The following is a 27861-nucleotide window of genomic DNA, read 5'->3' as shown; positions in this document are numbered from 1 at the left end:
GCCTAGGCTGGTCTCAGACTCCTGACCTCAAGCCATCCTCCCGCTTTGGTCTCCCAAAGCACTAGGATTATAGGTGCCCAGCACTGCTTACACCATTCTTAGTGTTTTACATATCATAAATTTAATTCTAATGAAAGCCCTGTGAGGTAGGTCCTATTATTATCCCCATTTAACAGTTAAGGAAACTGAGGCACCTGGAGGTTTAGAGACTTGCTGAAAGCCACACAGCTGGTAAATGGTAGAACTAGGTTTCAGAGGTAAGAACTAATCCCTAAGAGGTAAGAGGTAATCCCTACACTACACAACCTCTGTTTCATAGAGCCAGAGTACTTTAGGGCTCTGGCATGAAGAGCCTTAAATGCCAAGCAACCACTGCAGCTTTATCTGGGAGGATTTTGGCTTGGGAAAACACCAGTGGTTTCTGAGCTGGCAAATTAACTCCTTTAAGATTAATATAGGGGGCTAGGTACAGTGGCTCATGACTGTAATCCCAGCACTTTGGGAGGCTGAGGTGGGCAGATCACTTGAGGCCAAGAGTTTGAGACCAGCTTGGCCAACATGGCAAAACCCCATCTCTACTAAAAATACCAAAATTAGACGAGTGTGATGGCACGCGCCTGTAATCCCAGCTGCTTGGGAGGCTGAGGCGTGAGAATCTCTGGAACCCCAGAAGTGGGAGTTGCAGTGAGCTGAGATTGTGCCACTGTATTCCAGCCTGGGCAACAGCGTGAGATTCTGTCTCCAAAAAAAAAGAAAAAAAAAAAAACCACAGAAAACTCGGGAGGCCGAGGCAGGAGAATGGCATGAACCCGGGAGGCAGAGCTTGCAGTGAGCCGAGATCGTGCCACTGCACTACAGCCTGGGCAACAGAGCGAGACTCTGTCTCAAAAAAAAAAAAAAAAAAAAGATTACCGTAGGGTTTCAGAGAAAGCTGAATTGGAAAAGATGCAACTTGGAGATCATTTACAGATGTCAATTATATTGCAATAGAGTGGAGGTAAAACCAGGGCAACAGTAACAATTATACACTCATTGATTTTTTGACTGCTCTCAGGGTTCCTGCATTTATTCCTGCAGATTCCCATTAACATCTTATTGTGTGTTCAAGAGCAAGTCCTCTGGCTCCCACTGCTGCCGTGGTCAGGGTGATGAGCATCATGCCAGTGACTTCCTCTCAAAAGGTCCGGGAAAACAAAGTCTGCAACGGCTTCAACATAAAAAGTAATAATAAAAATAAAAGCTTCACCTGAGCAAAGGTTACAGTGTGTGAGCCCTAACCATTGCTGCTGGCATGCTTATTAGCATAATCATCCTATCCATATACTATTCCAGCAAATTGCAATGACTCATCCAGGCCTCCGCTGAGTTTCCTAAGCTCTTGACAACTTTAAGCACAGAAACAAGCCCTTCAAAACGCCCTGTATTTTGATGTATTTGCTGCCAAAGTGAGCCTGACAGTACTATGTTATTTATTCTATAACAGTCTTTTATTCCCTTTTATTTTTAGAGGCAAGGCCTCTGTCACCTAGGCTGGAGTATGGTGACGTGATCATAACTCACTGCAGCCTCGAATTCCTGGGCTCAAGCAATCTGCCCGCTTCAGCCTCCTGAGTAGCAGGGACTACAAATGTGCAGCACTATACTTGGCTAATTTGTTTTTTTTTTTTTTTTTTGATACAGAGTCTCTGTCACCCAGGCTGGAGTGCAGTGGCATGATTTTGGCTCACTGCAACCTCTGTCTCCCAGGTTCAAGCAATTCTTCTGTCTCAGCCTCCTGAGTAGCTGGGATTACAGGCGTGAACCACCATGCTTGGCTAATTTTTATATTTTTAGTAGAGGGGGTTTCACCATGTTGGCCAGGCTGGTGTTGAACTCCTGACCTCAGGCGATCTGCCCACCTCGGCCTCCCACAGTGCTGAGATTACAGGCAAGAGCCACTGTGCCCGGCGAACCTGGCTAATTTTTTATTATTTTTTGTAGAGATGGGCTCTTGCTATGGTTCCCAGGCTGATCTTGAACTCCTGGGTTCAAACTATTCTCCGTGCTCAAAGCGTTGGGATTATAGCCATTAGCCACCGTGCCTGGCCCTAAAGTCATCGTTTGGAGCCTCTGGGTAAAATCTTGGAGTTAATTCATCTGACTCTGGGTAAAGGAAAGGAAAGAGGAGGTGGAGTAAAGGAGAAATACCAATGTGTGTGTCCTGCTGTCTTTCTAAACCCATAATGAGTTAGATCAAAGGGCTTAAATGTTTTAAGATGTAGGTAGAACAGGACCCTGTAAACCTCTGTGAGTTTTTCTTAGTGCTAAACGCATCTTCCCTTAGAATTGACTAAGCATATTCAAAGCCTCTAGTCTGTAGCTAATGGTTCCTGGAGTGGGTTCATGGTATTTGAACCTTCTTGGGTAGGAGTGGCATGGATGGAACCCTATGGGCTATTGTTCTGTGCATCAGGTACCAGGATCAGGTTTTCGAGAACTGACCTCAAAATTTCCCATGATTTTAGGCAAATGTCAAGGATTTTTCCTCTTGTTCTCCTTTTTTCTTCTTCTTTTCTTAATTTCGTCCTCTTCTTCTTACCTTTCTCCTCCTACTCTTCTTTTTTTTAAAAATTCCATTTTTATTTCAGATTCAGAGAGTACATGTATAGGTTTGTTACAAGGGTATATTACGTGATGCTTCGTTTAATCCTGTCACCCAGATAGTGAAGAAAGTACCCAATAGGAAATGTATCAGCTCTTGCCCCCCGCTCCCTCCCTCTCTCCTGTTGGAGTCCCTAATGTCTGTTGTTCCCATCTTTATGTCTGTGTGTTCCCAAGACTTGGCTCCCACTTATAAGTGAGAACATGCGATATTTAGTTTTCTGTTTCTGCATTAATTCACTTAATTGCATGTCATCCTCGCACAGGGACCATGATAATCTCCATATCGTTCCAGTTGTAGTGTATGTGCTGCTGAAGTGCTCCTACTCTTCCTCTTCCTCTTCCTTCTCCTCTTTCTTTTACTTCTTTGGTCTTATGAGATCGCTACTGATCTTTACAGATATTGACTGTTTAATTTGGGTGGAGGAGATCAAGATGATGTAGATCTTCTATGTGGAATGGGGACTTACGGCACACCTATTTACTTTTTCAGCCGTGTCTACACATAGATATGAGTCATAAGGCTGCATTCCTGTATTTTTAAAATCTTCATCAGCACACCTATGTTCATTGCAGTGCTACTTACAATAGCCAAAAAGGAGAAACAACCCAAATGCCCATTGATGGATGAATGTATAAACGTGATATGTACATACAATGGAATTATTCATTCTTAAAAAGGAAGGAAATTCTGACACATGCTACAATGTGGATGAACTTTCAAAACATTATGCTAAGTGAAATAAGCCAGGCACAAAAGGACAGATATTATATTATTCCATTTAAAGGAAGTACCTGAAATAGTAAAATTCATAGAGACAGAAAGTACAATAGTAGTTACCAGGGACTGCGGAGAGGGGAGAATGGGGAGTTATTGTTGCATGGATATGAAGTTTAGGATGATGATAAAGTTCTAAAAGTTGATAGTGCTGATGGTTTCATTGTAATATGAGTGTATTTAATGCCACTGAACTGTGTACTTAAAAAATGTTAAAATACTAAATTTTATGTTACATACATTTTATCGTGATAAAATCTTGATCAATATTATACAAATATGAAAAAATTTATGGCTGCTGGGATCCCACTTGGTAATGACAGATTTTGTGTTTAAGAATTAAAACTGGGCTGGGCATGGCGGTTCACACCTGTAATCCCAGCACTTTGGGAGGCCAAAGCAGGAGGATCACTTGAGCCCAGGAGTTTGAGACCAGCCTGGGCAACATGGCAAGATCCCATCTTTATGAAAAAAATAAAAACTTAGCCAGGCACGGTGGTGCACGCCTGTATTTCCAGCTACTTGGGAGGCTGAGGTGGGAGGATCCCTTGAGCCTGGAGAGTTCGAAGCTGCAGTGAGCAGAGAGACCACTGCAGCAGAATGCCTGGGCAACAGAATGCCTGGGCAACAGAATGAGACTCTGTCTCAAAAAAAAAAAAACAAAGTAAAACTGGTATATCCTCTTTTGTATAACATTTGCAATCGTGGGTGAACTGGAACCCTCTTAATGCTCCTTTCTTGTCATGATCTGGCAGCCACCATTCATATAATGTCGTTTTCTCTAAGAAATCCAAACATCTATAAACACTGTATTAAGCTGTGTCAATAGGAGCCAGGAGCCTGAGTTCTGGTTTCTGTTTTGATTGGGTCTCTCTCTTCAGTTTGCTGGGCCTCAGCTTCTCCATCCATAAAGACTTGGGTCTTGGACTCCATGAGCACAGAGGGGCCCTTTCTGCAGTGGCTGTTGGCTGTGTGAGGGCTGTCCCTGTCATCGCTGATACAGTACACTGCCTTTTGCTGCTTCCAGTTTACTCATAGAGACTCACTAGAGATGTGAAGAGCAGCGCTCCAGGCCTCCAGGCATAGGTGCAGAGAAATATTGTCAGGCAGAGTGGAATGCAGGCTCAGAATAGGTCTGTGAGCTCAGGATTTCCAGTCTTCTGCATGAATTTTTACATTGTCTTTGAAGGATTTCTGAAAGTGAAAGCACAGGCGATGTTATCTGTTAAGGTTTTTGCATTGTATCTTCCTCCTAATCTGGACTTTACCTCACTTACAAAATAATATAGCACAGAGTCCGGGGGATGAGAGTAACAAAGAAATAGAAAAGATAGGAGTTCTGTGGGAAAATTGATGAATTCATGTTAAGTATGCAGAAACAGTGGGAAAGTCACTCCACTGTAGCTGGAGACACATGAGGAGAAGAAGAGAGTATTGGAGTGAGGCAGTTATTAAAGGTAAAGCCAGAAGAGCAACCTCAGGCTGTTCTCCCATCAATGTCTTTGGAAAGATAACTGCAGGAGGCAGTGAAAAGTAGAGGGGCAAGTCCAAAAGCTGGTATCTTTGGGCTGATTAGAAATGCCTGATGAAATGTTTCAAAGCCCAACCTGTCTGTCAATAAAAATAATATCAATGACAACAGCAAATCAGGACAGAAATGTAGAAATGACAGTTAAAACATCTCAGCCATGCTCCTTTGTACATGTACATAGGAGAGCTGACTGCCTTCTAAAGCCCCAGGAACTTCTGCTCTTGGGACCTCCAATCCAAAGGGACTATTTTTCTGGCCTCTGTAAGTCGGGGCTGTGATTCTTTTCTAGGCTTATGAAAACTATGAAAACTGTTGCTCAGATACCAGTGCTGTTCTGAACTTCCCAAGTGGGCCTTTCTTCCTCTCTTTGTAGAGTTGGCTTTTACCATGTGTGCTTTGCATTTGACTTCAAATCTTGTTTAAATTAAAATGATTGTTAAATGACTATATTGACAATCCTCCAGTTGAAGGTTTAAAATCTGTGGGATTTTAGAGGTCTTTATACAGCTCTTCTCACAAGCAAGAGGCTGCTCTGGTTCTCAGTAGCAGAAGAGAAGGTTCCCACCTGGCAAGTCCGTTTTCTATCATTTGAGCAGAGAGAGAGTGAGGGAAAGTTGCAGCATTGAAGCTGAAAGGCCCCTCTCTCTTGGTTCCCTCTTAAAAGGAAGCAGGGAGAGGTGGAGTTGGCCTGCTTCACAATCAACTGTGAAAGATCTTTAAATGTCAAGAATAAAGAAGTCCGGACGAACTCTGCTAAGGTACAATTTGTGGTAAATTGCCTCTCCACCTCCCAATCATGTAATTTGCACTTCCCAGCTGGTTAAGGACCATGGTTCCACCAAGCTCTGTGTTCATTAGAACATGGTTTCAAGCTGAGATCTCCACGCAAAGGCTATTCAGTTTCAATTCCAACCCTGCCTCAAATTTTGGAACTTTGGGCAATATTTTTACCCACCTCAGCTTCCCCTTCAGAGAACAGGAAATAATCTACATTGTAGAGTTGTTTGGAGCTGGAACTGGTAACCATGCTCACCAAAGATTTAATATTAGATTTAATATTATACAAATGCTGCCCTCTTTCTCCTGCTCTCACCACATGACTGACGTACCTGCCCCCATTTTGCCTTCTACCATGATTGTAAGCTTCTTGAAACCCTCGCCAGAAGCCAAGCAGATAATTGGTGCCATGCTTATATAGCCTGCAGAACCATAAGCCAGTTAAACCTCTTTTCTTTATAAATTACCCAGCCTCAGATATTTCTATGCAGTAACACAAAAATGACCTAATATAGAAAACTGGTACCAAAGAATGGGGCATTGCTATAAAGATACCTGAAAATGTCAAAGCAGCCTTGGAACTGGGTAACAGGCAAAGGTTGGAAGAGTTTGGAGGGCTCAGGAGAAGACAAGATGAGGGAAAGTTTGGAATTTCTTAGAGACTGGTTAAATACTTGTGACTAAAAATGCTGATAGTTATATGGACAGTGAAGGCCAGGCTGATGCGCTCTCAGATGGAAATAAGGAACTTACTGAGAACTGGAGCCAAGGTCTCCTTTGTTGTACTGTAGCAAATAAATTGGCTGCATTGTGTTCGTTCCCTAGGGATCTGTGGTAGTTTGAACTCAAGAGTGGTGACTTAGGGTATCTGTTGAAAGAAATTTTTAAGCAGCAAAGCATTTAAGATGTGGCCTGGCTGCTTCTAACAGTTTACACTCAGATATGCCAAGGAGGGGGACCTTAGGAAATAACCCAGGCTCTCAGCTGAGGCTCTGGGAGGACCACACCCTAGAAGTGGAGGCAAAACAGAAGTAGTCTGAGCCTTACAAAGATTTCTAACCAGCCATGAATTAGCTCAGTCTTTGATTGGATTGAAGTGATGTGCTTCTTTGCTGTTTGCAGCCTTCAAGAAGATCAGGTGAGTCCTATCTGGAAGGAGAGAACCCAGCCTCTAAATTTTTTTTTTTTTTTGAGACAGAGTCTTGCTCTGTCGCCCAGGCTGGAGTGCAGTGGCACAGTCTCGGCTCACTGCAACCTCCACCTCCTGGGTTCACGCCATTCTCCTGCCTCAGCCTCCCGAGTAGCTGGGACTACAGGCACCCGCCACCGCACCCAGCTAATTTTTTGTATTTTTAGTAGAGACAGGGTTTCACCATGTTAACCAGGATGGTCTCCATCTCCTGACCTCGTGATCCACCTGCCTCGGCCTCCCAAAGTGCTGGGATTACAGGCGTGAGCCACCGCGACTGGCCACCTCTAAAATTTTTGAGGCATGATGTGTGAAGTCTAATTAAAAATTACCAGGCATCTAAGAAACAGACCACAAGAAAAACAAGATAATAGACATAGACCTAAAGGTGACCTAGATGTTGGAGTTTCAGATAGACTTTCAAATAATTGTGATTAATATATTCAAGAATATAGTTTACAAGATGGAGAATTTCAGCAGAGAACTTAAATTTATTAAACAATTAAGTGGAAATTTGAGATCTAAAATATACTTCTGAAATTAAGAACTCAACAGATGGGTTTTAACAGCAGATTGGACTTAAAGAGAAAATTAGTGAACTGGAAGCAGGTCCATAGAAATATCCAGTCTGAATCATATTGAGTAAAAAGAATGGTAGCTATAATAATGAGAATAAAAGTTATGTGGCTTGTAGTTAAAAGGGTTTAACATGGGAGGATCAGAGAGAGATTAGAGGAAAAATGGGGCACAACAGTATTTAAGAGATAAAGGCTGAGAATTTTCCAAAGCTGATGAAAGACATCAAGCTACAGATTTAAGAAGCACTGTGTAACCCAAGCTGAATAAATTAAAAGAAGCTCACACCCTGCTACACCAGAGTAAAACTGCTAAAAAACAAAGATAAAGAGGCTAACTTTAAAATCAGCTATAAATGAAAGATAGCTGTATTAGTGTGCTCTTGCACTGCTCTGAAGAAATACCTGAGACTGGGTAATTTATAAAGAAAAGAGGTGTAATTGGCCGTGATCCTGCATGCTGTACAGGAAGCATAGTGGCTTCCACTTCTAAGGAGGCCTCAAGAAGCTTCCAATCATGGCAGAAGGCAAAGAGGGAGTGGGGTGTTTCACATGGCAGGAGCAGGAGCAAGAGAGAGCAAGGCAGGAGGTGCTGCATGCTTTTAAACAACAGGATCGTGCAAGAACTCACTCACTACCATGAAAATAGCACCAAGGGGATTATGCTGAACCGTTCATGAGAAATCCATCTCCATGATCCAGCCACCTCCCACCATTGGAGACTACAATTTGACATGAGATTTGTCGGGGACACAGATCCAAACCATATCAGTAGATCATGTGTCTTTTCAAAGATGCAGTAATACAAGCTTATCTACAAAAATTCTATGCTTCAGGTGTGGTGGCTTATGCCTGTAATTCCAGCACTTTGGGAGGCTAAGGTGGGAGGATTGCTTGAGGCAGGAGTTCCAGACCAGACTAGGAAAGATGGCAAGAACTCATCTCTACAAAAAATTTTAAAAGTAGCCAGGTATGCTGGCATGAGCCTGTAGTCCCAGCTACTTGGGAGACTGAGGCAGGAGGATCCCCTAAATCCAGGAGTTCAAGGTTGCCCAGCAGCTATGCTTTAGCCACTGCACTCCAGCCTTGGTGACTGAGACCCTGTCTTAAAAAAAAAAAAAAAAGAATCAGCAGTCATGTCATTATAATTGATAAATAAACTTAGCAAAGTCTCTGGTTATAAGATCAATATATAAAAATAAGTTACATTTTATATCCATTAATTAAAAAATTAGAAAATAGAATTTTTAGTCTATACCATTTACAATAAATTCAGAAACACCAAATATATAAGAATAAACCTATCAAAATATGTACAAGACCTCTATACAGAAAACTTCAACACATTTGTTAAGAGAAATTAAAGATGATATAAATACATGAGGAGTCAGCCCATATTCATGGATTAAAAGATTCAGTATTGTAAAAACATCAGTTTAAAAATTTATAGATTTAATGCCATCTAAAAGCAATCTCAATAGTATATTCATGTATGTGTATATGTATAAATTTATGTAGAAGCCAGGTGTGGCGGCTCACGCCTGTAATCCCAGTACTTTGGGAGGCCAAGGTGGGCTGATCACTTGAGGCCAGGAGTTCGATACCAGCCTGGCCAGCATGGCAAAACCCCGTCTCTACCAAAAATACAAAAATTAACCAGGCGTGGTGGTGGGCACCTGTAATCCGAGCTACTTGGGAGGCTGAGGCAGGAGAATTGCTTGAACCCAGAAGGTGGAGTTTACACTAAGCCGAGATCATGCCACTGCACTCCAGCCTGGGTAGCAGAGCAAGACCTTGTCTCAAAAAAAAAAAAAAAAAAAAAAGAAAAAAAAAGAAAAGAAAAGAAAGAAAGAAAAAAACCCAGAAAACCAGAGCTGAAAAACTTAAACTACTAGATATCAAGACTCCTTAAAAAGCTACAGCAATTAAGATAGTGTGTTATTGGTATAAAAACAGGTAAGTAAAAAAAGTAAAAACAAAACAACAACAACAAAAAACAGACAAGTAGACCAGTGGAACAGAGGCCAGAAAAAATTATAATATAGACAGTTACTTAATTTATAGCAAATTGCTCATTGTCTTCAAACCTTAGTTTCCTTGTCCATAAAACAGCCTTACTAACAGTGCCTACCACATAAGTTTTAAATATTATATATCAAAAAGATTCTGATATTATGTTAAAGAGGTTAGCATATATGCAAGATACATCACAAGTGTCCAATAAAATTTAGCTAGGATAAATGTTACCACTGTGACCACCACTATTATAATTACTACTACTGCTATTATTACTTTTCATTTTCTCTATTTTTCAATATGATCATCTGGAAGTGAGTAATGAATGGACATCAGATCTTTGCCGGCAACAGGAATGTTTGGAGTTCAACACCAAAGAGCAGGAGAGTGCCAATTCTTAGCCTATGTGGAAAAATAAATCAGGGGGATAGACTTCATGACGCAGTCAAGGTTGACTTAGAAACTGGAATGGAACTTAGCCTAGCACTGGTGTATTCTGTACACACAACTGCGAGAAATTAGTAAACATATATATATGCCCTTTGCAAAAATACAATGTAGAAATGAAGTCATTTACCCCTTGTCTCAACTGAGTCATAACCAGGGATCTGAAAAAGAAGTTTAGACAGAGAATATTCAGAAGTTCGATTCCACAACTTCAAATGAAAAGTTTATTTCATAACATTTTTAGGTGAACTTGGAAGCTCAGTTTGTGACATAGGTCCCAGGTTCTTTGAGGACAGGGAGATCATAACATATTAATCTCCCTGCATGTTTCCTAAAAGAGTGCCTCATATTCCATAAAGGGAATTGCTGCTGTATGGTGCCCTGGGTTATTTAGCTGAAGACGTATGCCTTATTCTAGCTATTTAGTGTCTTCAACCCTCTCATAGTCCAGGCCCCATGGCATCTGCACCGTCTTCCTCTCCCATACCCTGTGTCACTCATGGTGGCAATACTATATGACCTTCTACCACTTTAAAATATGGCAGCTGGCTGGCATGAGATTATTCTCAGCAGATCTGAGTTCAGTTTCTCAGTCTACTCCTTCAATTTGGATGTCTTTATATAAGTTATTTACTCTCTGAGTTTCATCTGTCACAAGATGGTGATGATGGGGATTAAATGAGATAATGAAAGTAAAACTCCACACAGTTTTTTTTTTTAAATCAAAGTAAGGGTTGATGTTTATAATAATTATTATTATTGCCTAAGATCACATAGCCAGGAGGCTCACATCCAAGTCTTTCGTTTGTAAACCTCGCACACTTTTACACCATGCTGCCTGTAATTTAGCAAACTAGATGATAAAATTTGGTAATTAGTCTTCCCAACTGGGTCTAGACTTGGGCAGATAACAAGTACAGCTGCCCCAGGACCTTGCCCACTGCATTCTGTAATTCAGTTCGGAGGCACTGCCTGGGAACACCTGCCCCCAGCGCTGGCTATTCTTTCATGCACTTGGTCACTGAGAAAACCCCAGTAGGGGCCCCTTTCTGGGGAGGGGAAGGAGGAGGTTGTGCTCTCTCTCCCCTCCAAGTGCTGCCTGTGTTGCCTGGCATTGTGGCAATGTGCATGCCTTGCTGCTCTTCCTGCCCCTGTGAGGAGCTGGCAGCCTCAGTGTGTACTCTTTCCCAGAGATAAGTTAGTTTCCAAGATCAAGTAAGGAACAGTTTGCTTCCTTACTGCTATCTTACTTTCTTACTTCTGCTGCTTCCTCTTTGTGCATTTCTTTTTTGTTGTTTTTTTTTTTGAGACTGAGTCTCGCTCTGTCTCACCTCGGCTGGAGTGCAGTGGCGCAATCTTGGCTCACTGCAATCTCCGCCTCCCGGGTTCAAGCGATTCTCCCATCTGAGTCTCCCAAGTAGCTGGGATTATAGGCGCCAGCCATCATGCTCGGCTTATTTTTTTGTTTTTGTTTTTGTTTTTTTGGTATTTTTAGTAGAGATGGGGTTTCACCATATTGCCCAGGCTGGTCTCGAACTCCAGACCTCAGGTGATCTGCCTGCCTCTGCCTCCCAAAGTGCTGGGCTTGGCATGAGCCACCGTGCCTGGCTGTCTTTGTGCATTTCACACGGCTTATACCTCATTGTCTGGTAGAAGTCCAGACTTCCTCCAAGTCCAGCCCTTCAACTAAAAAAAGTGTTTTAGCTGGGCTTAGTGGCTCATGCCTGTAATGCCAATGCTTTGTGAGGAAGCCAGGAGTTCAAAACCAGCCTGGGTAACATAGCAAGACCCCATCCCTACAAAAAATAATATAAATTAGCTGGATGTGGGAGCAGATGTCTGTATTCCTAGCTACTCTGCAGGATCCCTTGAGCCCAGGAGTTTGAGGCTACATTGAGCCATGATCACACCACTGCACTCCAGCCTGGGCAACAGAATAAAACCTTGTCTGTAAAAAATATAAATAAATAAAAATAAAAATTTAAAAAGTTTTTGTTGGATACCAGCCACCTCTAAGGTGTTCCATATATGCAAAGCCTGTCAGAATGGCCCTAACACAAATGTCTCCCATTTTCCCAAAATTGCTAAAGCATTTATTGTCTCTATCAACAATTCTCTAGTCCTCTTCCAAAGTCTTTGTTTGGGATGTGTACATCTTTCTTCCAGTTTGGTTGTCATCTGAAAGAAAGAAATCCTTGCCTCTTACTTCTAGATTTGCATGTTACTTAATAAATTCTGGTTGGCAAGACTTACTGGGACAAAACTGATAGTGACAGCTCAGCTGGAGAAAGGCTCTTCCAATTAAAAGTTCTGCAGTGCCTTCTGTCTTGGATCCTATACAAATAAGTAACTGTCTTTGTGTTCTCACGGTGAATGGCTCTGAACCAGGGCTATGTAAGAGATGGGGACCCTTTTGTCTACCCAGCTCCTTGGCTGACCCCCAGCAGACAGGCACACAATGCTGAAAGTGCTTGCCGAATGAGACTGGGAATGTGGGTGGAGTCCCTCCAATCAGGAATAATGGAAAACTGAATTGCCAAAAGAAATTTTATCCTAATAAAATGAAGCACATGATTTACATTCCAGGTCCTTCAACTATTCTATGGGAACCCGGGCATTTTCCCATGACAGTATTTTTATCCCTGATGGGGGAGCAGAAAGTGAGCAGACAGTTCAAGCAATGTCACAGGACAACATCCTGGGCAAAGTCAAAACTCTTCAGGTAAGACAGCTTGAGAGTGGAAGGTACGAGCCATAGGAGGGGCCCAGTTATGAAGGGAAGTGGGAAAAGGTCCCGAGCTTGGCCTTGAGTAATGGATTGGGAGGTCCAGAGGTCACTCCTGGTAAGAATTATTGCTTTCTTGAATTCAACTGTATTCTCTGGAAACCTCCTGCCTACCTTCAAGAGCTACACTATCACCATTGCAGCCATCTGCATGACACACCCTCTCCTTTTCTTTCAAATTGTTCCCTCATATTTTACTGGACATGAAAACACGTACCCAAGAGAAGCTGCAGGACTTGGGGCCAGGCGCGGTGGCTCAGGCCTGTAATCCCAGCACTTTGGGAGGCCGAGTCGGGTGGATCACTTGAGGCCAGGAATTCAAAAGCAGCCTGGGCAACATGGTGAAACACTGTCTCTACTAAAAATGCAAAAATTAGCTGGATGTGGTGGCACACACCTGTAATCCCAGCTACAAGGGAGGGTGAGGCAGGAGAATCACTTGAATCCGGGAGGCAGAGGTTGCAGTGAGCCGAGATCATGCCACTGCACTCCAGCCTGGGTGACAGAGCAAGACTCTCTCCCCAACAACAACAACAACAACAAAAAGCTATAGGACTTGGATGAGAGGAAGAGTTCCTAACCGTTAAGCATTGCCCATAATCCCTGAATCAGTGCTGACTGTTGACTGAGCGTGTGCACAACACATATCCACTTTCCGAGTCTCTGTAATTGGACAGTGAATGATACGACTCTATTTTTCTGTTGTATTTGTAAATCTCACCACCCTAAGCCACCTTGTCTCAGAAAAAAATCACAAAGCTCTTAAGCCACTTCCAGTTCACTCTGCAGAGTGGGGCAGTTTTCCTACCTAAAATCTACTCGGGTGGTACCTCCCTAACAATGAAAATATAATAAATAATTATTCACTAAATATGATTGAAATGACAGATAATACAGGAAAAGCAAGAAGAGCAGAGGCACTTAGAGCCTGACTATGAGGTCTGCCTAGTTGCTTGGCAGATAGAATTCTCTCACCTGGCCAGGCACAGTGGCTCACTCCTATAATTCCAGCACTTTGGGAGGCCGAGGTGGGTGGACTGCTTGAGCTCAGGAGTTTGAGACTAGCCTGGGCAACATGGTGAAACCCCATCTCTACCAAAAATACAAAAGTTAGCCGGGCATGGTTGTGCATGCCTGTAGTCCCAGCTTCTCAGGAGGCTGAGGTGGGAGGATGGCTTGAGCCCAGGAAGCAGAGGTTGCAGTGAACTGAGATTGCACCACTGCATGCCATCCTGGGTGATAGAGTGAGAGCTTGTCCAAAAAAAAAAAAAATTCGCTTACCCAAGAGAAATGCCCAAGCAAGCACTTCTCTGAGGCTCTCCAGCTAGCTGCTTGGAGGGTCTCCAGGTTATGAACAGAGGGCTCTGGTCTGCTGGTTTCCACCTGTCTGTAAGTCTACAACAATGGATTAAATGAATGAATCAATAAATGAGCAAAAAAAAAAAAAAAAAGGAAAAGAGAACAACTGCCCTCAGTAGCTACTGATATGCTGAAGCACTGTACTCAGTAGAGATCAGCAGGAGATCGAGACCATCCTGGCTAACACAGTGAAACCCCGTCTCTACTAAAAATACAAAAAATTAGCTGGGCGTGGTGGCAGGTGCCTGTAGTCCCAGCTACTCAGGAGGCTGAGGCAGGAGAATCACTTGAACCCAGGAGGTGGAGGTTGCAGTGAGCCAGGATTGCACCACTGCACTCCAGCCTGGCGACAGAGAGAGATTTCCTCTCAAAAAAAAAAAAAAATTATTTCTGAGGTGTTCTTGTTTCTATGGAGCGTAGGCTGTGTATTTTGTGATATTTTGTGGAAATTGTGTCTGGTCACATATTCCACATAACACCCAGCTAAATGTAGCACGTGGCAGACAGGGAAGTAGCCAAGAGACCTTGGAACGACACCCAACTTGCCTAGATCTTGATGCCTGCTGCCACCGCTGCCCAAAGCCATAGTCCTGCCCTCAGGGCCAACCCCAGACATGTCCTTCAAATCTTAGCATTTCCTAACTGGCTTCCATTCTTGGTTCTAGCTGGCTGTGCTCTAACACTTTTTATAGAAAAAGCAAGCTGTGACTTCTTATAGGTTGAAGAAGAGGGAAATATGGTGATGGCCAAAGAAAACCTTGACCCCCTTCCTCCTTACCTTTCCTTCTTCAAGTCTTTTGATTCTTGCAATATTATTCCTAAGAAGTTGTGAACTTCCGGTTCATTGGATCCCCTTTCTAAGAGGAATGACTTACAGATTTCAGTTCACAAAACAGCTGTATTTTATGAGAGCTTTTTAGGAGTTTTTAAAAAATCAGATAAAAATCTCTTGTCTTCAATGATACCTGCTCTGTCACATCACACCACATGCCACTGCCACGCCAAGAAGTGGATTTAGTGTTGTAAAAAAGTATACTATATAATTCTGCAGTATTGGAAAGATAGAAACCCAATAAAAATATTTCTGTTAACAGTAAGGCGTGATTTTAAATAACCTGATGTCATAATTAATAAAATGTAAAATGACTAACTTCCCCGAAGTGACAATTGCATAAACACAGGAAGAAAAATGTGAGTAAAGCAGAATAACTGTTTAATTTGTGTGTGCTCATTTTGACAATATCTATTCAGACGAAGTCTGCCTAGTTTTGCTTCTGCTGCATGGATTCACAAGCTTCCTTTCAGCTCTGTAGTTATACTTTTGAAAACATAAAAGGCTTTGTTCGTTCTTTGAGGAGGGAAATGGGGACCATTATCATAGAAAATGTGATTTTTTTGGCGTGACTTGAGATATAACTGAATCATCCCCAAAAAGACTGTGCTTTATTTTTCAGTCGACTAAGCAGTATGTTCCTGGTAAGTCGTAGAAGTGATAGTAACTTTATTAACTTGCATGAATGCTTTGCATTTTTCCATGACAACGTGATGCTGGTATTGATGCTTAGTAAGCAGCCTAAGAGACCGCCCCCTTGTAGATGCCAGCATGGAATGAGAGAATTTAGTTGTGTCTGAGGCATGTATGTTTTTATGTCTGGAATTGTCTTTGTGTATGTGTGTATGTTTATTTTTAAAAAGAGAGAAGTAATGGAAAACACCTATTTGACAGTGTATGTCCTGGCAAGCTGATTAGCCACCATTATTAAGACATTCTTCTGAGATGAGATGTCTACTGGAGTGCCTTTTTTCTCTGTGGCTTAAGAAACTTCCCAGCCCTTCGAGTTCCTAGAGACCCACGGAAGGGTGTCTGTCTGTAATGCCTGCATTTGGAAAGGTTGCCCTCTAGTGCCTGCACATGGTGGGCTCACCGAGAACTGTCTTAGTTTGCAGGTTGGGATCTCTCCACGGAGTACAGAAGAACTCAATACAGCAAAAACCAGCCTCCCCTTTCCTGAGTAATGTGAATCTACCATCTGCCACAATTTCTGTGGCAGATTTAAAAGAAAAAAATCACTATTTAAAAGAAAAATCACCATTTTTTTCTAAAGATAAAAATAGTGCACGTGCAGAGTGAAAACAAATTTTAATATATGGGGCAGTTATAGGGACAAAACCAACAGTGGTGTCCTTTGTGAGGACTCTGTACATAACAGAGTCGCTCTGTGGCCAATAGTGTGAATACCATTTGAATGAGTGACAGAATGCAGTGAAATATAAAGCCAGCCCCACCTGGCTGTATGGCTTTGGGTGAAGTCGTTCAACCTCTCTGGCACTTTCTCCTCCTGAAAACTAAGGGGCATGCACACAAGGGGTGATCTCAGGGCCCCTCCTGCTCTTAAGATCTGCGATCTCTATACAATCACTATTGACCTGCTGTAGCACGGAGTGGCTTCAGAAGCTTCGCACTTCGTTGCATTTCAGCTACAATGACCTTGACATTCCCTACAGCTGCCCACCAGCACGGATCAGGGAGGGTGCCTGTTTGTGTAAGATCAGACCGGGCTGTGAGGTATGTACCAACTGGTGATAAAACTCAGGGGTACCACAGTCTGAGGCTGCAGGTAATTGTTAGGATTATACCACACCTTTGTCAGGAAATGCTTAGTCTGTTTGTACCATGGATTATCTGGTGTAGGAGGGAACACCGCCATCCTGAGTGGCTTGTATCTCCCACCGAGCTGGATTTCATTTACAAATACCAAAGTCATACATTCGGGGATTTTGACACCTTACTGCAGCTGTCAAGGACACAAAGAATAAACACCCGCTCTTAGCCACTTCTTCCTAGAGCAGGATGTCTTTAATTCCGTATGCTTTTTCTTTTTTTTTTTATTATTCGTTTTAACTATGGAGATACCTGTAGTTTGCTCAAAAAGACAGCAACTTTATTTATTTATTTTTTTCTGCTTTGCTCTTTAGACATAGTCTGAAGGATAGGAAAATCTAGACACTGGCAGAGAGCTGCAGAATATGGTGTGCTCGGCATTTCCACATTGTAGGAATAAGCCTTATAAATATGGATATGCATTCCTGTAATGTCATTCTCCAGCATTCCACATTACAACAAAATGGTCCAATTTGAATGAATAAAATATAGTTCCTTGTAGCTCACATTCCAGTCTCAACAGTAACTCCATTCATGGCCACCAGCAACATGGAGCGTCAGTTGAGGCACAGATTTCCACTCTCCCTTCTGTTTATACTTCCCGTGTGTATAAAGAAGGAGTCTGGAAGCTGGGTGTGGTGGCTCATGCCTATAATTCCAGCACTCTGGGAGGTCGAGGTGGGTGGATCACTTGAGGCCAGGAGTTCAAGACCAGCCTGGCCAGCATGGTGAAACCCCATCTCTACTAAAAATACAAAAATTAGCAGGACGTGCAGGCATGTGCCTGTAATCCCAGTACTCGGGAGGCTGAGGCAGGAGAATCGCTTGAACCCCAGAGGCGGAGGTTGCAGTGAGCCGAGATCGTGCCATTGGCACTCCAGACTGGGTGACAGAGCGAGACTCCATTGCAGGAAAAAAAAAAAAAAAGAAAGAAGGAACCTAGGGATATATATATTTTTTAAAGATGGGAGGAGGAGTAGTGTATCTCTCTGAAAACTTAAAGTCTGGCTTATCTTAACAGTCTGGTTTTCAGTGATTGTTTATTTCATAGTTCCTCTCATGACAATGCCTGAGTAGTGGGCAGAATTAAAGTAACAAAAAACACACATTTATCCACATAGTCAATTCACATGACACCTGAGATTGTCAAACAGGTGTGAGCAGTAAACTTAATTGTTGATACAATAAATCACACAAAATGTCCTAACAGCCAGTCTCCTCTGAGTTGGCTGAAGGAAGCATTCAGAGGAGGTACCACAGGGAGAGCCTGTAGGGGCGAGGCCTTGGCCTTGGGTACCTGAGGATTGAGCACCATGCCTCGGACCCTGAGTCCTGCCCTGGCCTGGGTCCACTGTCTCATCCCAGATGGCTGTAGGGCATGTCTTCGAGGACAGTGCTTCGTCTGGACATAGAAACTGTAGCCCTCCTCTTCATCACAGCCACCATTCTCCTCTTTCATCTCAGTTTCTCTTCCTAAGTTCCCCAGCCACCAGCCTGAGTTTGTTTTCTCTGGGGGGATTTCAAGTCAGCTTCTTTACTAAGATGCACACTTTCATTCTAAAAGGCAACAGCATGATGCTGATTTTGCCAGGATGAACATATCTGTGACATACATGATAGATACATTCTGCTTCCCTCCCTCCCTCTGCCTCTTCTCCCTCTGCCCTCCCCTGCCAACATCCCCCAGCTGTTGTAACTGCAGCTGGTCTGCTCTTCCTGGGCCCTGCTCCCTCTTCTTGCCGATGCATTTTCTCTGTTCCCTGTCCCTTCCTCTCGAATTGCCTCTTTAATTCTCAACTTCACTTCCTAACATTACTCTTTTCATTTCTCTGCTTTGTACCAGGCACTTTCTTTTTCCTGTTCTTATTCCTTTTTTTTTTTTTTCCTTTCCATGTTCTCTTTTCTGTTTGTAGATATAATAGTCATTCCATCTTTGGACATTATTTCAATTCAGACTGTGATTACATTTTGCCTTATTCTTTTTTTGTCTCTTAAGCATCAGGATGGACCAACATGAGTATTATAACAAGGGCCCTAATGAAGTAAAACAGGCCAGGTGTGATGGCTCATGCCTGTAATGCCAGCACTTCGGGAGGCGGAGGCAGGAGGACTGCTTGAGTCTAGGAGTTCCCGACCAGCCTGAGCAACATAGCAAGACCCCACCCAACTCTACAAAAATTTTAAAAATTAGTTGGGCATGGTGGTGTGCATCTGTAGTCCCACCTATTTAGGAGGCTGAGGTGGGAGAATTCCTTGAGCCCAGGAGTTTGAGGCTGCAGTGAGCTATGATGGCACTACTGCACTTTAGCCTGGGCAACAGAAGGAGACCCCAACTCTAAAAAAATAAAATTTAATTTAAAACATTTAAAATGAAGTAAAGTTTAAGTATATTCAATTTTTGTGTGTGTGATGATGGCAAAAATCCTAATTTAATGGTATTAGAGTGTTAGGCCAGGTCCTCCTTGGAAATTCATTAAAGAATTATCCTTTCCAGCTGGGTGCAGTGGTTCATACCTGTAATCCCAGCACCTTGGGAGCCTAATGCAGGAGGATCAGTTGAGCCCAGGAGTTTGAGACGAGCCTGGGCATCATGGTGAGACCCCGTCTCTACAAAAAAATCTGAAAATTAGCCAGGTGTGGTGGTCGATGCATGTGGTCCTAGCTACTTGGGAGGCTAAGGCAGGAGGATCACTTGAGCCCAGGACATCGAGGCTGCAGTGAGCTATGATCATGCCACTGCACTCTAGCCTGTGCGACAGAAAGAGACCCTGTCTCAGAAAAAAAAAAAAAAAAGGAATTATCCTTTCCACTGTAAGCACAAGAAATGTCCTCATCTCAGCATTGGTAAAAAGCAGACCCTCCCAACAGGAGATGTCTCAATCTAAGGGGATTTAGAACAGTTTCCAGTTCTTGGCCAACACTCCTAGAGAAGGCTGGGCTGGGCGGACACAGGAACCATTCTTCTGCACAGGTCCCCACCCCCTCTCCCAAGGCTGCAGGGTGAGATGGGCCTGTTACCTTGTTATTTCATGTCCTCTTGTCTAACTCCATCCATTGGCTGTTCTAACCATGCCTGCTTATTGATTTGCTTAGAGTAGATACTACCTGCCACTTCCTGTTGGACTTGTTTTTAGAAGACACCCTTTTCAGCCTTCTCCTCCCCACAACACTTCCAGGCTGCTGACGCTGTACTTCCCTTGCTGAACTTGGCTTTTCATGTGTGCTCCTGTCCTGTGAGGCTGGGAGAGCCAGGTATACAAGCCCTTGCCTGGCTGTGCTCCTGACTTGGCATGCTGGGGTCCCCAGGGGGCATGTGGAGGGGACCCTTGGGCTTATCTCTGTTATATCTCTGCAGTCTCACTGCCCACTGTGCAAGGCTGAGGGGGAGCTGGGCAAACGTGGGTGGATTTGGTACTGCTGAGTTCAAAGGGAGAGAAGACATTTCCCTCAAGGGATTCTTCCGCCAGGGAACATCATTGAAGTATTAGAAATACTCTGCCTCTTTATTTCTGCCCCTGGAAGAAAGAAGTACAAAGTCAAATTTATGAGCACCAGTGGAGTACAATGAAAACAACACTGAATGTTATTTTTAAAAGACCTGAGTCCAGATTCCTTTTGAGCCACTCATTCTTTCCATAAGCTTGGGCCAGTCACCTCTCTCCACTGGGCCTCAGACATTTTTTGCAAAGTGAGGGGTTTGGAGTAGGTGATTGCTATGGCTTTTTGCAGCTCTGTGGGATTAAATATTAGCCAGATTAGAGATAAATATCAGGCCAGGTGCGGTGGCTCATGCCTGTAATCCCAGCACTTTGGGAGGCCGAGGTGGGCGGATTGCTTGAGACCAGGAGTTTGAGACCAGCCTGGGCAACTTGTTGAAACCCCATCTCTACAAAAAATACAAAAGTTAGCTGGCTGTGGTGGTGCACACCTGTAGTCCCAGATACTTGGAAGGCTGAGGTGGGAGGATCACCTGAGCATGGGAGAATCGTCTGAACCTGGGAATTCAAGGTTGCAATGAGCCAAAATTGGGCCACTGCACTCCAGCCTGGGCAACAGAGCGAGACCCTGTCTCAAACAAACAAACAAACAAACAGAGAAAGATGAACATTTCAGAAAATATATTCTTTGAGGAATATAATGACTATGTAACCCAAGGACCTAGGTCTAGAGCAGTGGTTCTCAGCTGGGGGCAATTTTACCCCCCAGGGGACTTTGGGCAACTTCTGGAGACATTTTTGCTTTTCTAATCTGGCCTTCCTCTACTTGCAAATACTATTTAATCTTCCTAATTTCTACCCCATTTTCCCCTCCCTTTTCCCTGTCCTTTTAGCCACCACTCACCAGTAATCAGTCCCTCCCTGGCTTTTCCCCATTTGGTTCCTCTGTCTCCTTTGTCACGGTTAGGTGGCCACAGCAAGGCAAAGAGGATGTCCAGATTGTTCCTATCCTTTATAGGGTTTTAGTATTGATCATGGAAAGACTTGCTGGCTCTGGGGCCTTCTTTGCCTTGGCAGTGACCCAGTGTGGCAGAATGCAATGTTCTGGTTTGGGGTCTGAAGCTAAGGGCTGGTGAGGAAGGCTGCAGAAGTATAAATCTTCAAAGTGAATATGTCCCAAAGGGGCTGGACAGTTGCACCAACCTTTAGGGTCTTGATTTCCCTCAGTGGTTCCTACATTTCATGTAACTGTTTTCTATAATTTCTTTTGCACTTTTAAGAGACTTTTTATGTAAATGAATTTATAGGTTAATCAAAAATTTTTGTCATAACATATATCCCAACTTTTGGTTCAGAAAATGTGGCCACAATGCCCACTGGGAAATGTTGGGATCTCCATGAAAGAGGTGGCTGGATGAAAAAGCTCATGGCTTGAAGGTGGGAAAGAAAAAAAAAGAAAAGAAAAGAAAGTGGAAAACAAATTAACTTATTACAGGATGGCATCATGGTTTCCTGGCATGGTGTTGAGTCTAGAAATCAGTTGTGCACAAGGTATGCCTCAGTGCTCACTAGACATGCTGGAGAACCTGGTTGTGGTGGTTGTGAACTGCTTCACTGCTTCAGAATGTCTTTCTTCTGTTTCTCTCCAGCAACAGTTGGGCAAGAATATCAAGTTTGGGCAGTGGTCACCCAATGCCATTCCCATGAATAAGGCAAACAGTGGAGAGGCTAGCTTAGAAGAGGATCTGTTCCTGACCAGTCCCATGGAAATTGTGACTCAGCAGGACATCATCCTCTCAGACGCAGAGAACAAGGTAAGTCTCCTCCAGGGAATGACTTGATTGCTCATAAACCAGGGCAGGACATTGGGCCTCCAGTAACCCTGGGGTCTGCAGCAGGGGAATTAGAGGGAGGAGCTTTTCTGATGAGTAGCTCAGGGCTTGAGGGCACTTCCTGGCAGGTGTCCTGACCTGTAGCCAGTGAAGAGGACGGGGAGGAAGAGGAGACAAGCCCTTTGCAGGCGGTCTTCCCAGTGTCTTTCACTTACCCTTCAAGGCTTATGCCTACCTCTTCTGGGAAGCCGTACCTGGCCTCACCCCAAGCTGTACTGTCTTCTTGTGCCTTTGCTGTGTGTCTTTACCATTTTTTACACATCTGTTCTCCCTATCTATGTCCATGTAACTGTTTTCTCTCCATCTCTAAACATGGGATTCCTTGAGAACAAACTGGGTCTGACACATCTTTGTCTCCCTAGGACTGAGCCACTGCCTGCTTTGCAGTACTGCCTAATTATTTGTCCAAGTGGACTAATTTAAAGGGAAATGAAAAAAGAAATGCGTAGGGGCTCCGTGAGATAGAAGACATCAAACAGGCCAACTTGAAGAGTACCTAGTCTGGAAAGAAAGTCACATTCCAGCACCATCCTGTCTAAATTTGATCTCTTGACACTTTGAGCATATCCTGAAATGAGAGTTCTTCCAAAGCAGCAGAAAAGATGCCCTTAGACCTCTTAGGGAAAAAGGAGCAAAGTCCAACCAGTAGCGAGTCAGGAATTCTCTAGGTGAGGCACTGGGGTTTCACTTTAAAAAAAAAAATGAAAAAACAAACAAAAAAAACCCCATTCTCTAGGCTCTGCCTATCAAGACCCCTGGAATTTTGTTGGGTGTTATTAAAATGGGCATGTCTCAGAAGAAATCATGCATTATCAACTGATGTGTCATGAGAGTAGTGAGAAAGACGAGTGATTTGCAGAGGCAAGTGAGGAAGGGATGTGAAAAAGGACATTCCTCCCCTGTTGCCCATTGTGACACCTGGCACCCATGCATTGACACCCTTTGTGTGGTAGGTCAAGCAGGGATGGGCCCATCTCTCCCGGCAGCTCTAAAATTGCTCTTCCCAACCTCTCCAGTGCTAGGCAGAAGCAACAGCCATCGCCTTGGTGCAGGGGTATCCTGAGATCTGAAGCCAATGTCCTCACAGTTATTGATGAGCTCATAAGTGCTGGGCACTGTGGCCTGGGGCATTGTTTGTTCAGCAGGCTCTGTCTCAGATATGGGTATTACAGAGGTGAGCAAGATTCTACAAGGGGCCCCCCACCTCTGTAGTTTACACCCTAATGAGAGGGTGTAACAAACAACAAACAAGTCAACCAATATATAAATAGAATCATTTCAGATCAAGAAAAATGCTGGCTGCACAGAAAATAAAACAGGGTAATGGAAAAGTGAGTAACTTGGTGGTGGAGAGGTCTCTTATTTGGGTGAGGAGTGTAGCAGGACCCTAGTGGGGGCAAGGGGAGGGTAGAGAGAGGTGCCAAGCCGGATTGTATAGACCATGGGAAAAGGGTGAATTCTATTTGGAAGATAATAGGAAGCCTCTGAGTAATTTTAAGCAGAGCAGTGACATAATCTGATTTGTATTTTCTGAAGATTCTTCTAAGTGTGGTGTGGAGAACAGACGGAGGTAGGGCAAGCTGACATGGTTGCTCTGGAAGGGAAGAAAAGACTCTTTTGTAAGAAATGGCAATACAGGATAGATGGTATCGCAGGGGCCAGGCAGTATGGCTCATACCTATAATGCCAGCACTTTGTGAGGCTGAGGTGGGAGGATCACTTGATGCCAGGAGTTTGAGAACAACCTGGGCAACATTTTGTAGAGACCTCATCTCTACAAAAATTATAAAATAGGCTGGGCGTGGTGGCTCACGCCTGTAATCCCAGCACTTTGGGAGGCCGAGGTGGGCGGATCACCTGAGGTCAGGAGTTCGAGATCAGCCTGGCCAATATGGTGAAACCCCATCTCTACTAAAAATACAAAAATTAGCTGGATGCGGTGGCGCATGCCTGTAATCCCAGCTACTCGGGAGGTTGAGGCTGGAGAATAGCTTGAAGCCAGGAGGCAGAGGTTGCAGTGAGCTGAGATCACGCCACTGTACTCCAGACTGGGTGACAGAGCAAGACTTTGTCTCAAAAAAATATATATTTATAACGTAAAAAGTTAGCCAGACGTGGCACATGCCTCTAGTCCCAGCTACCTGAGTGGCTGAGGCTTGAGCCCAGGAGTTCTAGGCTACAGTGAGCTGTGATTGTACAGCTGTACTCCAGCCTGGGAGACAAAGTGAGACCCTGTCTCAAAAAAAAAAAAAGAAAAAGAAGATACCACTATAGGAGGCATAGTGGGCCATATGAAAGGTACAAATGACCTCTGGGGGTCTCCTGGGCATGCCTAGGACATGGGGGTGTGAATCTTTAGCCTTTTTCTTCTCCCTTTCTGCTGTTTTCTTGGCCCCTCCCTGGTCTTTCACCATCTCAGCCCAGCTCTTTGCATGTGGAGTTGGTAGGCCTTCTTCTCACTCATTGCCTAGATGGGGGAGGTGTGGCTGGAGAAGGGGCAGAGGCAGCCAGCAAGGCCAAAAGCATTGAGGTTGGAGGCCATGTATGAGACACAGCCCTGCACCCCAGGGAAAGTGGCTGTTGAGCTACTCACATTCTGTCAGGCAGTGGAGAAAAACACAAATGACCGAGACTGGGGACTACCCAGGTGGGAAACACATTGAACTCGGGGAGTGGCTGGTGCACCCTCTGTGTCTCAGGTAGTGCTGGTGGAGTTTGGATATTAGCATAGTCTCCACTGGGACACCTGCTGGCTCTCTGAGGCCAGCTGCACCCCTGTGTAGAGGAGGGGGTGACCCTACCCAGGCACAGACAGTGTCTGGTTATTTGCCCAGAACTTCCTGTTCAGGCCTTTGACTTGAATGCTCTCTTACTGTTCCAGTCCAGTGATACACCAAGTTCTCTAAGTCCTCTGAATCTCCCTGGAGCTGGAAGTGAGATGGAAGAGAAGGTAATATGATTTGAACTTATTTATTTAGCTTCTTTCCTTACTTAACTTTCATCTTGCCCCCCCCCCTTTTTTTTGCGACCTGCTGCCTCATTTTCCATTCATAAATGTTGCCTTCATATATTTAAATTCCTTCAGAATGCCACTAGTGACAGATGTTGGAGCATCTGTTTCCATGGCAAGGCAACTGCTGGAACTGAACTCTGCTCTGAAAACTGGCCATACTCCCAGCATGCCTGTGTTTGGGGTCCTAGAAGTTGGTAGCTTTCCTCAAAGGATCATGTACTTCAAGATCCTGTTAATTGATTGAAAAAGGCATTCCAGAATATCCAGTCTGTAAGGAAATGAGTCCTCTTATATTTAGAGAAGCAAAACAAAAACAAAACAAAAAAGCACTTTAGCATTTCTCTACTTTTATGTTGTTTTTTAAACTTTTCTGTGTCCTTTTTTTTAAACCTGGGACTTTACCTGCAGGAGTGTAAGAACCCTGTGGACTCTTCTCCCCGGGCACCTCTTCTGTAGGAGCCAATCTGCCCCATTGAGGACCTTTCATCTGCACAAGGGGCCAGGCATCCTCCCAAGTCCTGGCAGACAGTATAGGAAGCAGGATCTGCTCCTGAAGAAGGGGATGGCTCAAGACAGTGCTGCCGCCCAGACAATGAGGAAGCCAGCTGGGATAGCTAGAAACAAAGCACAGCACTTAAATCTCAGCATCAAGTGCTTATCTATGTCTTCAATCTGTCACATTTGGCTCCGACTCCTTTTTCTCATGCATCTATTAGGGGATGGAAACAAATGTTTCATTCAGCAATAGCTTAGAATCTCATGCCCATTATAAAGATAACCATAAATAAATGAAAGCTAGAAGGCCAAAGCTTGATTTTTCTGTGCTTCTTGTCATAAATTAATATATACTAAGCATCCATTTTGCTGTTAGAGCTAGCTGCTTGGTCTTTCATCTTTTGTGCATATAGAAGATAATTGCAAAAAGCAAGCCCATCTGCTAAACCTCACCACTCCATGCCTACAGCAGGAACAAACAAATAAACCCTGGCCACATCGGAGCTGCTGGCATAGTGCCGCACCCCCTGCCGCACTCTAGCAGGAGCCCTTTGCTTGCTGCCAGCCTGTGAATTCTCTGTAGGTACAGGCGTGGTGTCCTACCTTCTGATTCAGTGTGGCCTCTGGGTTCGGGCTGTGTCACGATCTCTCTGATCTTTCCAAATCTACCCTTCATCTGAGGTTGTGTTTTTTTTTAGTGATTGCATCTGTATTCTAGAGCTGCAGGCCATTCCACAATTCATCCTTTGAAGAACCGCACTTGTCCCGGTGGCAGATTTTTGCCGCTCATTTTTCTCATCAGGTCCCTCTTCCTTTTATCTTCTCAGTGCAGTCAGTACCCTGAGACTTCTTTGGAGCGATTGTACCAAAACTTTTGTGTGTGTGTGACAGAGTCTTGCTTTGTGGGCTAGGCTAGAGTGCAGCCTAGCGATCTCAGCTCACTGCAACCTCCGCATCCTGGGTTCAAGCAATTCTCATGCATCAGCCTCCCCAGCTGGGATTACAGGTGTGCACCACCACACCTGGCTAATTTATTTTTAAAGTGTTTAGTAGAGATGGGGTTTTGCCATGTTGGCCAGACTGGTCTCGAACTCCTGGCCTCAAGTGATCTGCCCGCTTCAGCCTCCCAAAGTGCTGGGATTACAGGTGTGAGCCATCGCACCCAGCCATACCAAAACATTTTTGTCGATCAGGAATTTCGTGTTCCAGGTATAGATGCTATACTTTATTTTCCTTTATTCCTTCAACAGATATTTATTGAGCACTGACCAAATGAGGTTTGCTACGTGGGTGTAAAGGGGACCCATACAAAGATGAAAAAAGACACACTCCCAGCCTCAAAGGGACTAAGTCCTGTGTAGGAGCTGAGGCATATATGCAGTGTCTGAGAGTTTAACAGTTCTTAGCACAGAGGTGATCTAGGCCAGGGGTCAGCAAACTACTCATTATTTTAGGCTTTGTAACATGAAGCTACAAGTACTCTCCTTTGTGCCACTCTTCCTTCATAGCACAAAAAGCAACCAAAGACAATGGGTGTAGCTGTGGCCCGGTAAAACTCTGATTCTCCAAAACAGGCTGTGGGCAGTATTTGGCCTCCTGGCTATGTTTTGCTAATCTTGGAGCTACTCTGAACCTCATATTAGTCAAAGTAGGAAAATTAGTTCCTCAAAGTTATATGACTTTTACAAGTTAATACCAGTGGACGCTGGCAGAACAAATAGTCAATGTCCTTTGGTTCCAAAACGGGTGTTCATTTCATTTTCTGAGGAGTTCCCTCTGCTCACCTGCATTCCCTGGGCCAGGCTGGGCGAGGCGCACACTGGAACGAGTGCTACCGTTCTGCGATTCCCTGCAGGTTGTCTTCTGATCCCAACTGACTTTCTATTTTAATCTCCCCTACAGGTTGCTCCCGTTAAACCGTCTCGGCCAAAAAGGCACTTCTCTTCTGCTGGCACCATCGAAAGTGTCAACTTAGATGCCATCCCCCTGGCCATCGCTCGCCTGGACAACAGTGCCGCCAAGCACAAGCTGGCTGTTAAGCCAAAAAAACAGAGGGTGTCAAAGAAGCACAGGCGCCTTGCCCAGGTGTGTAGAGCCTGCACGGGCTGACCAGGCAGGTGCCCTTGCCTACTGGGCACTAATTCTACAAGTGGGTTGGCATTGGGGTGGAGCCATGTAAAGACCTGAGTGTCTCCCCATCGGGAACTTGAGTGTGTGGCGGTGTTGGGGAATACACAGGCCTGTTTACTTTCCTCGCCCTTTCTG

At 44.1% G+C, this 27861-nt stretch overlaps 1 protein-coding gene and 1 pseudogene across 4 annotated transcripts in view; one reads left to right on the top strand and one right to left on the bottom strand.

Moving 5' to 3' along the window:
• The window catches only part of CRACD (capping protein inhibiting regulator of actin dynamics), a 281450-nt gene that overhangs the window by 236554 nt on the left and 17035 nt on the right, over positions 1 to 27861 (top strand). The window contains exons 1-5 of one of the 4 annotated variants that reach the window (XM_055111521.1): positions 12557 to 12675; positions 15552 to 15573; positions 21846 to 22010; positions 24970 to 25038; positions 27499 to 27681. In XM_055111521.1, coding sequence (XP_054967496.1) covers positions 12578 to 12675; positions 15552 to 15573; positions 21846 to 22010; positions 24970 to 25038; positions 27499 to 27681 — 537 coding nt within the window. In that variant the 5' untranslated portion in view covers positions 12557 to 12577. Of the gene's footprint in view, positions 1 to 12539; positions 12676 to 15551; positions 15574 to 21845; positions 22011 to 24969; positions 25039 to 27498; positions 27682 to 27861 lie in introns of those variants that run through there. The other 3 variants (XM_034958782.4, XM_034958784.3, XM_034958785.3) reach the window with 3 other exon arrangements.
• Positions 2862 to 2961, bottom strand: LOC112439694 (U6 spliceosomal RNA; annotated as a pseudogene).

The sequence above is a fragment of the Pan paniscus genome, chromosome 3 (assembly GCF_029289425.2).
Source record: "Pan paniscus chromosome 3, NHGRI_mPanPan1-v2.0_pri, whole genome shotgun sequence".
Lineage (NCBI taxonomy): Eukaryota > Metazoa > Chordata > Mammalia > Primates > Hominidae > Pan > Pan paniscus.
Note: the sequence above shows the minus strand (reverse complement) of the source record. Positions and strands in the feature narration are given on the sequence as shown.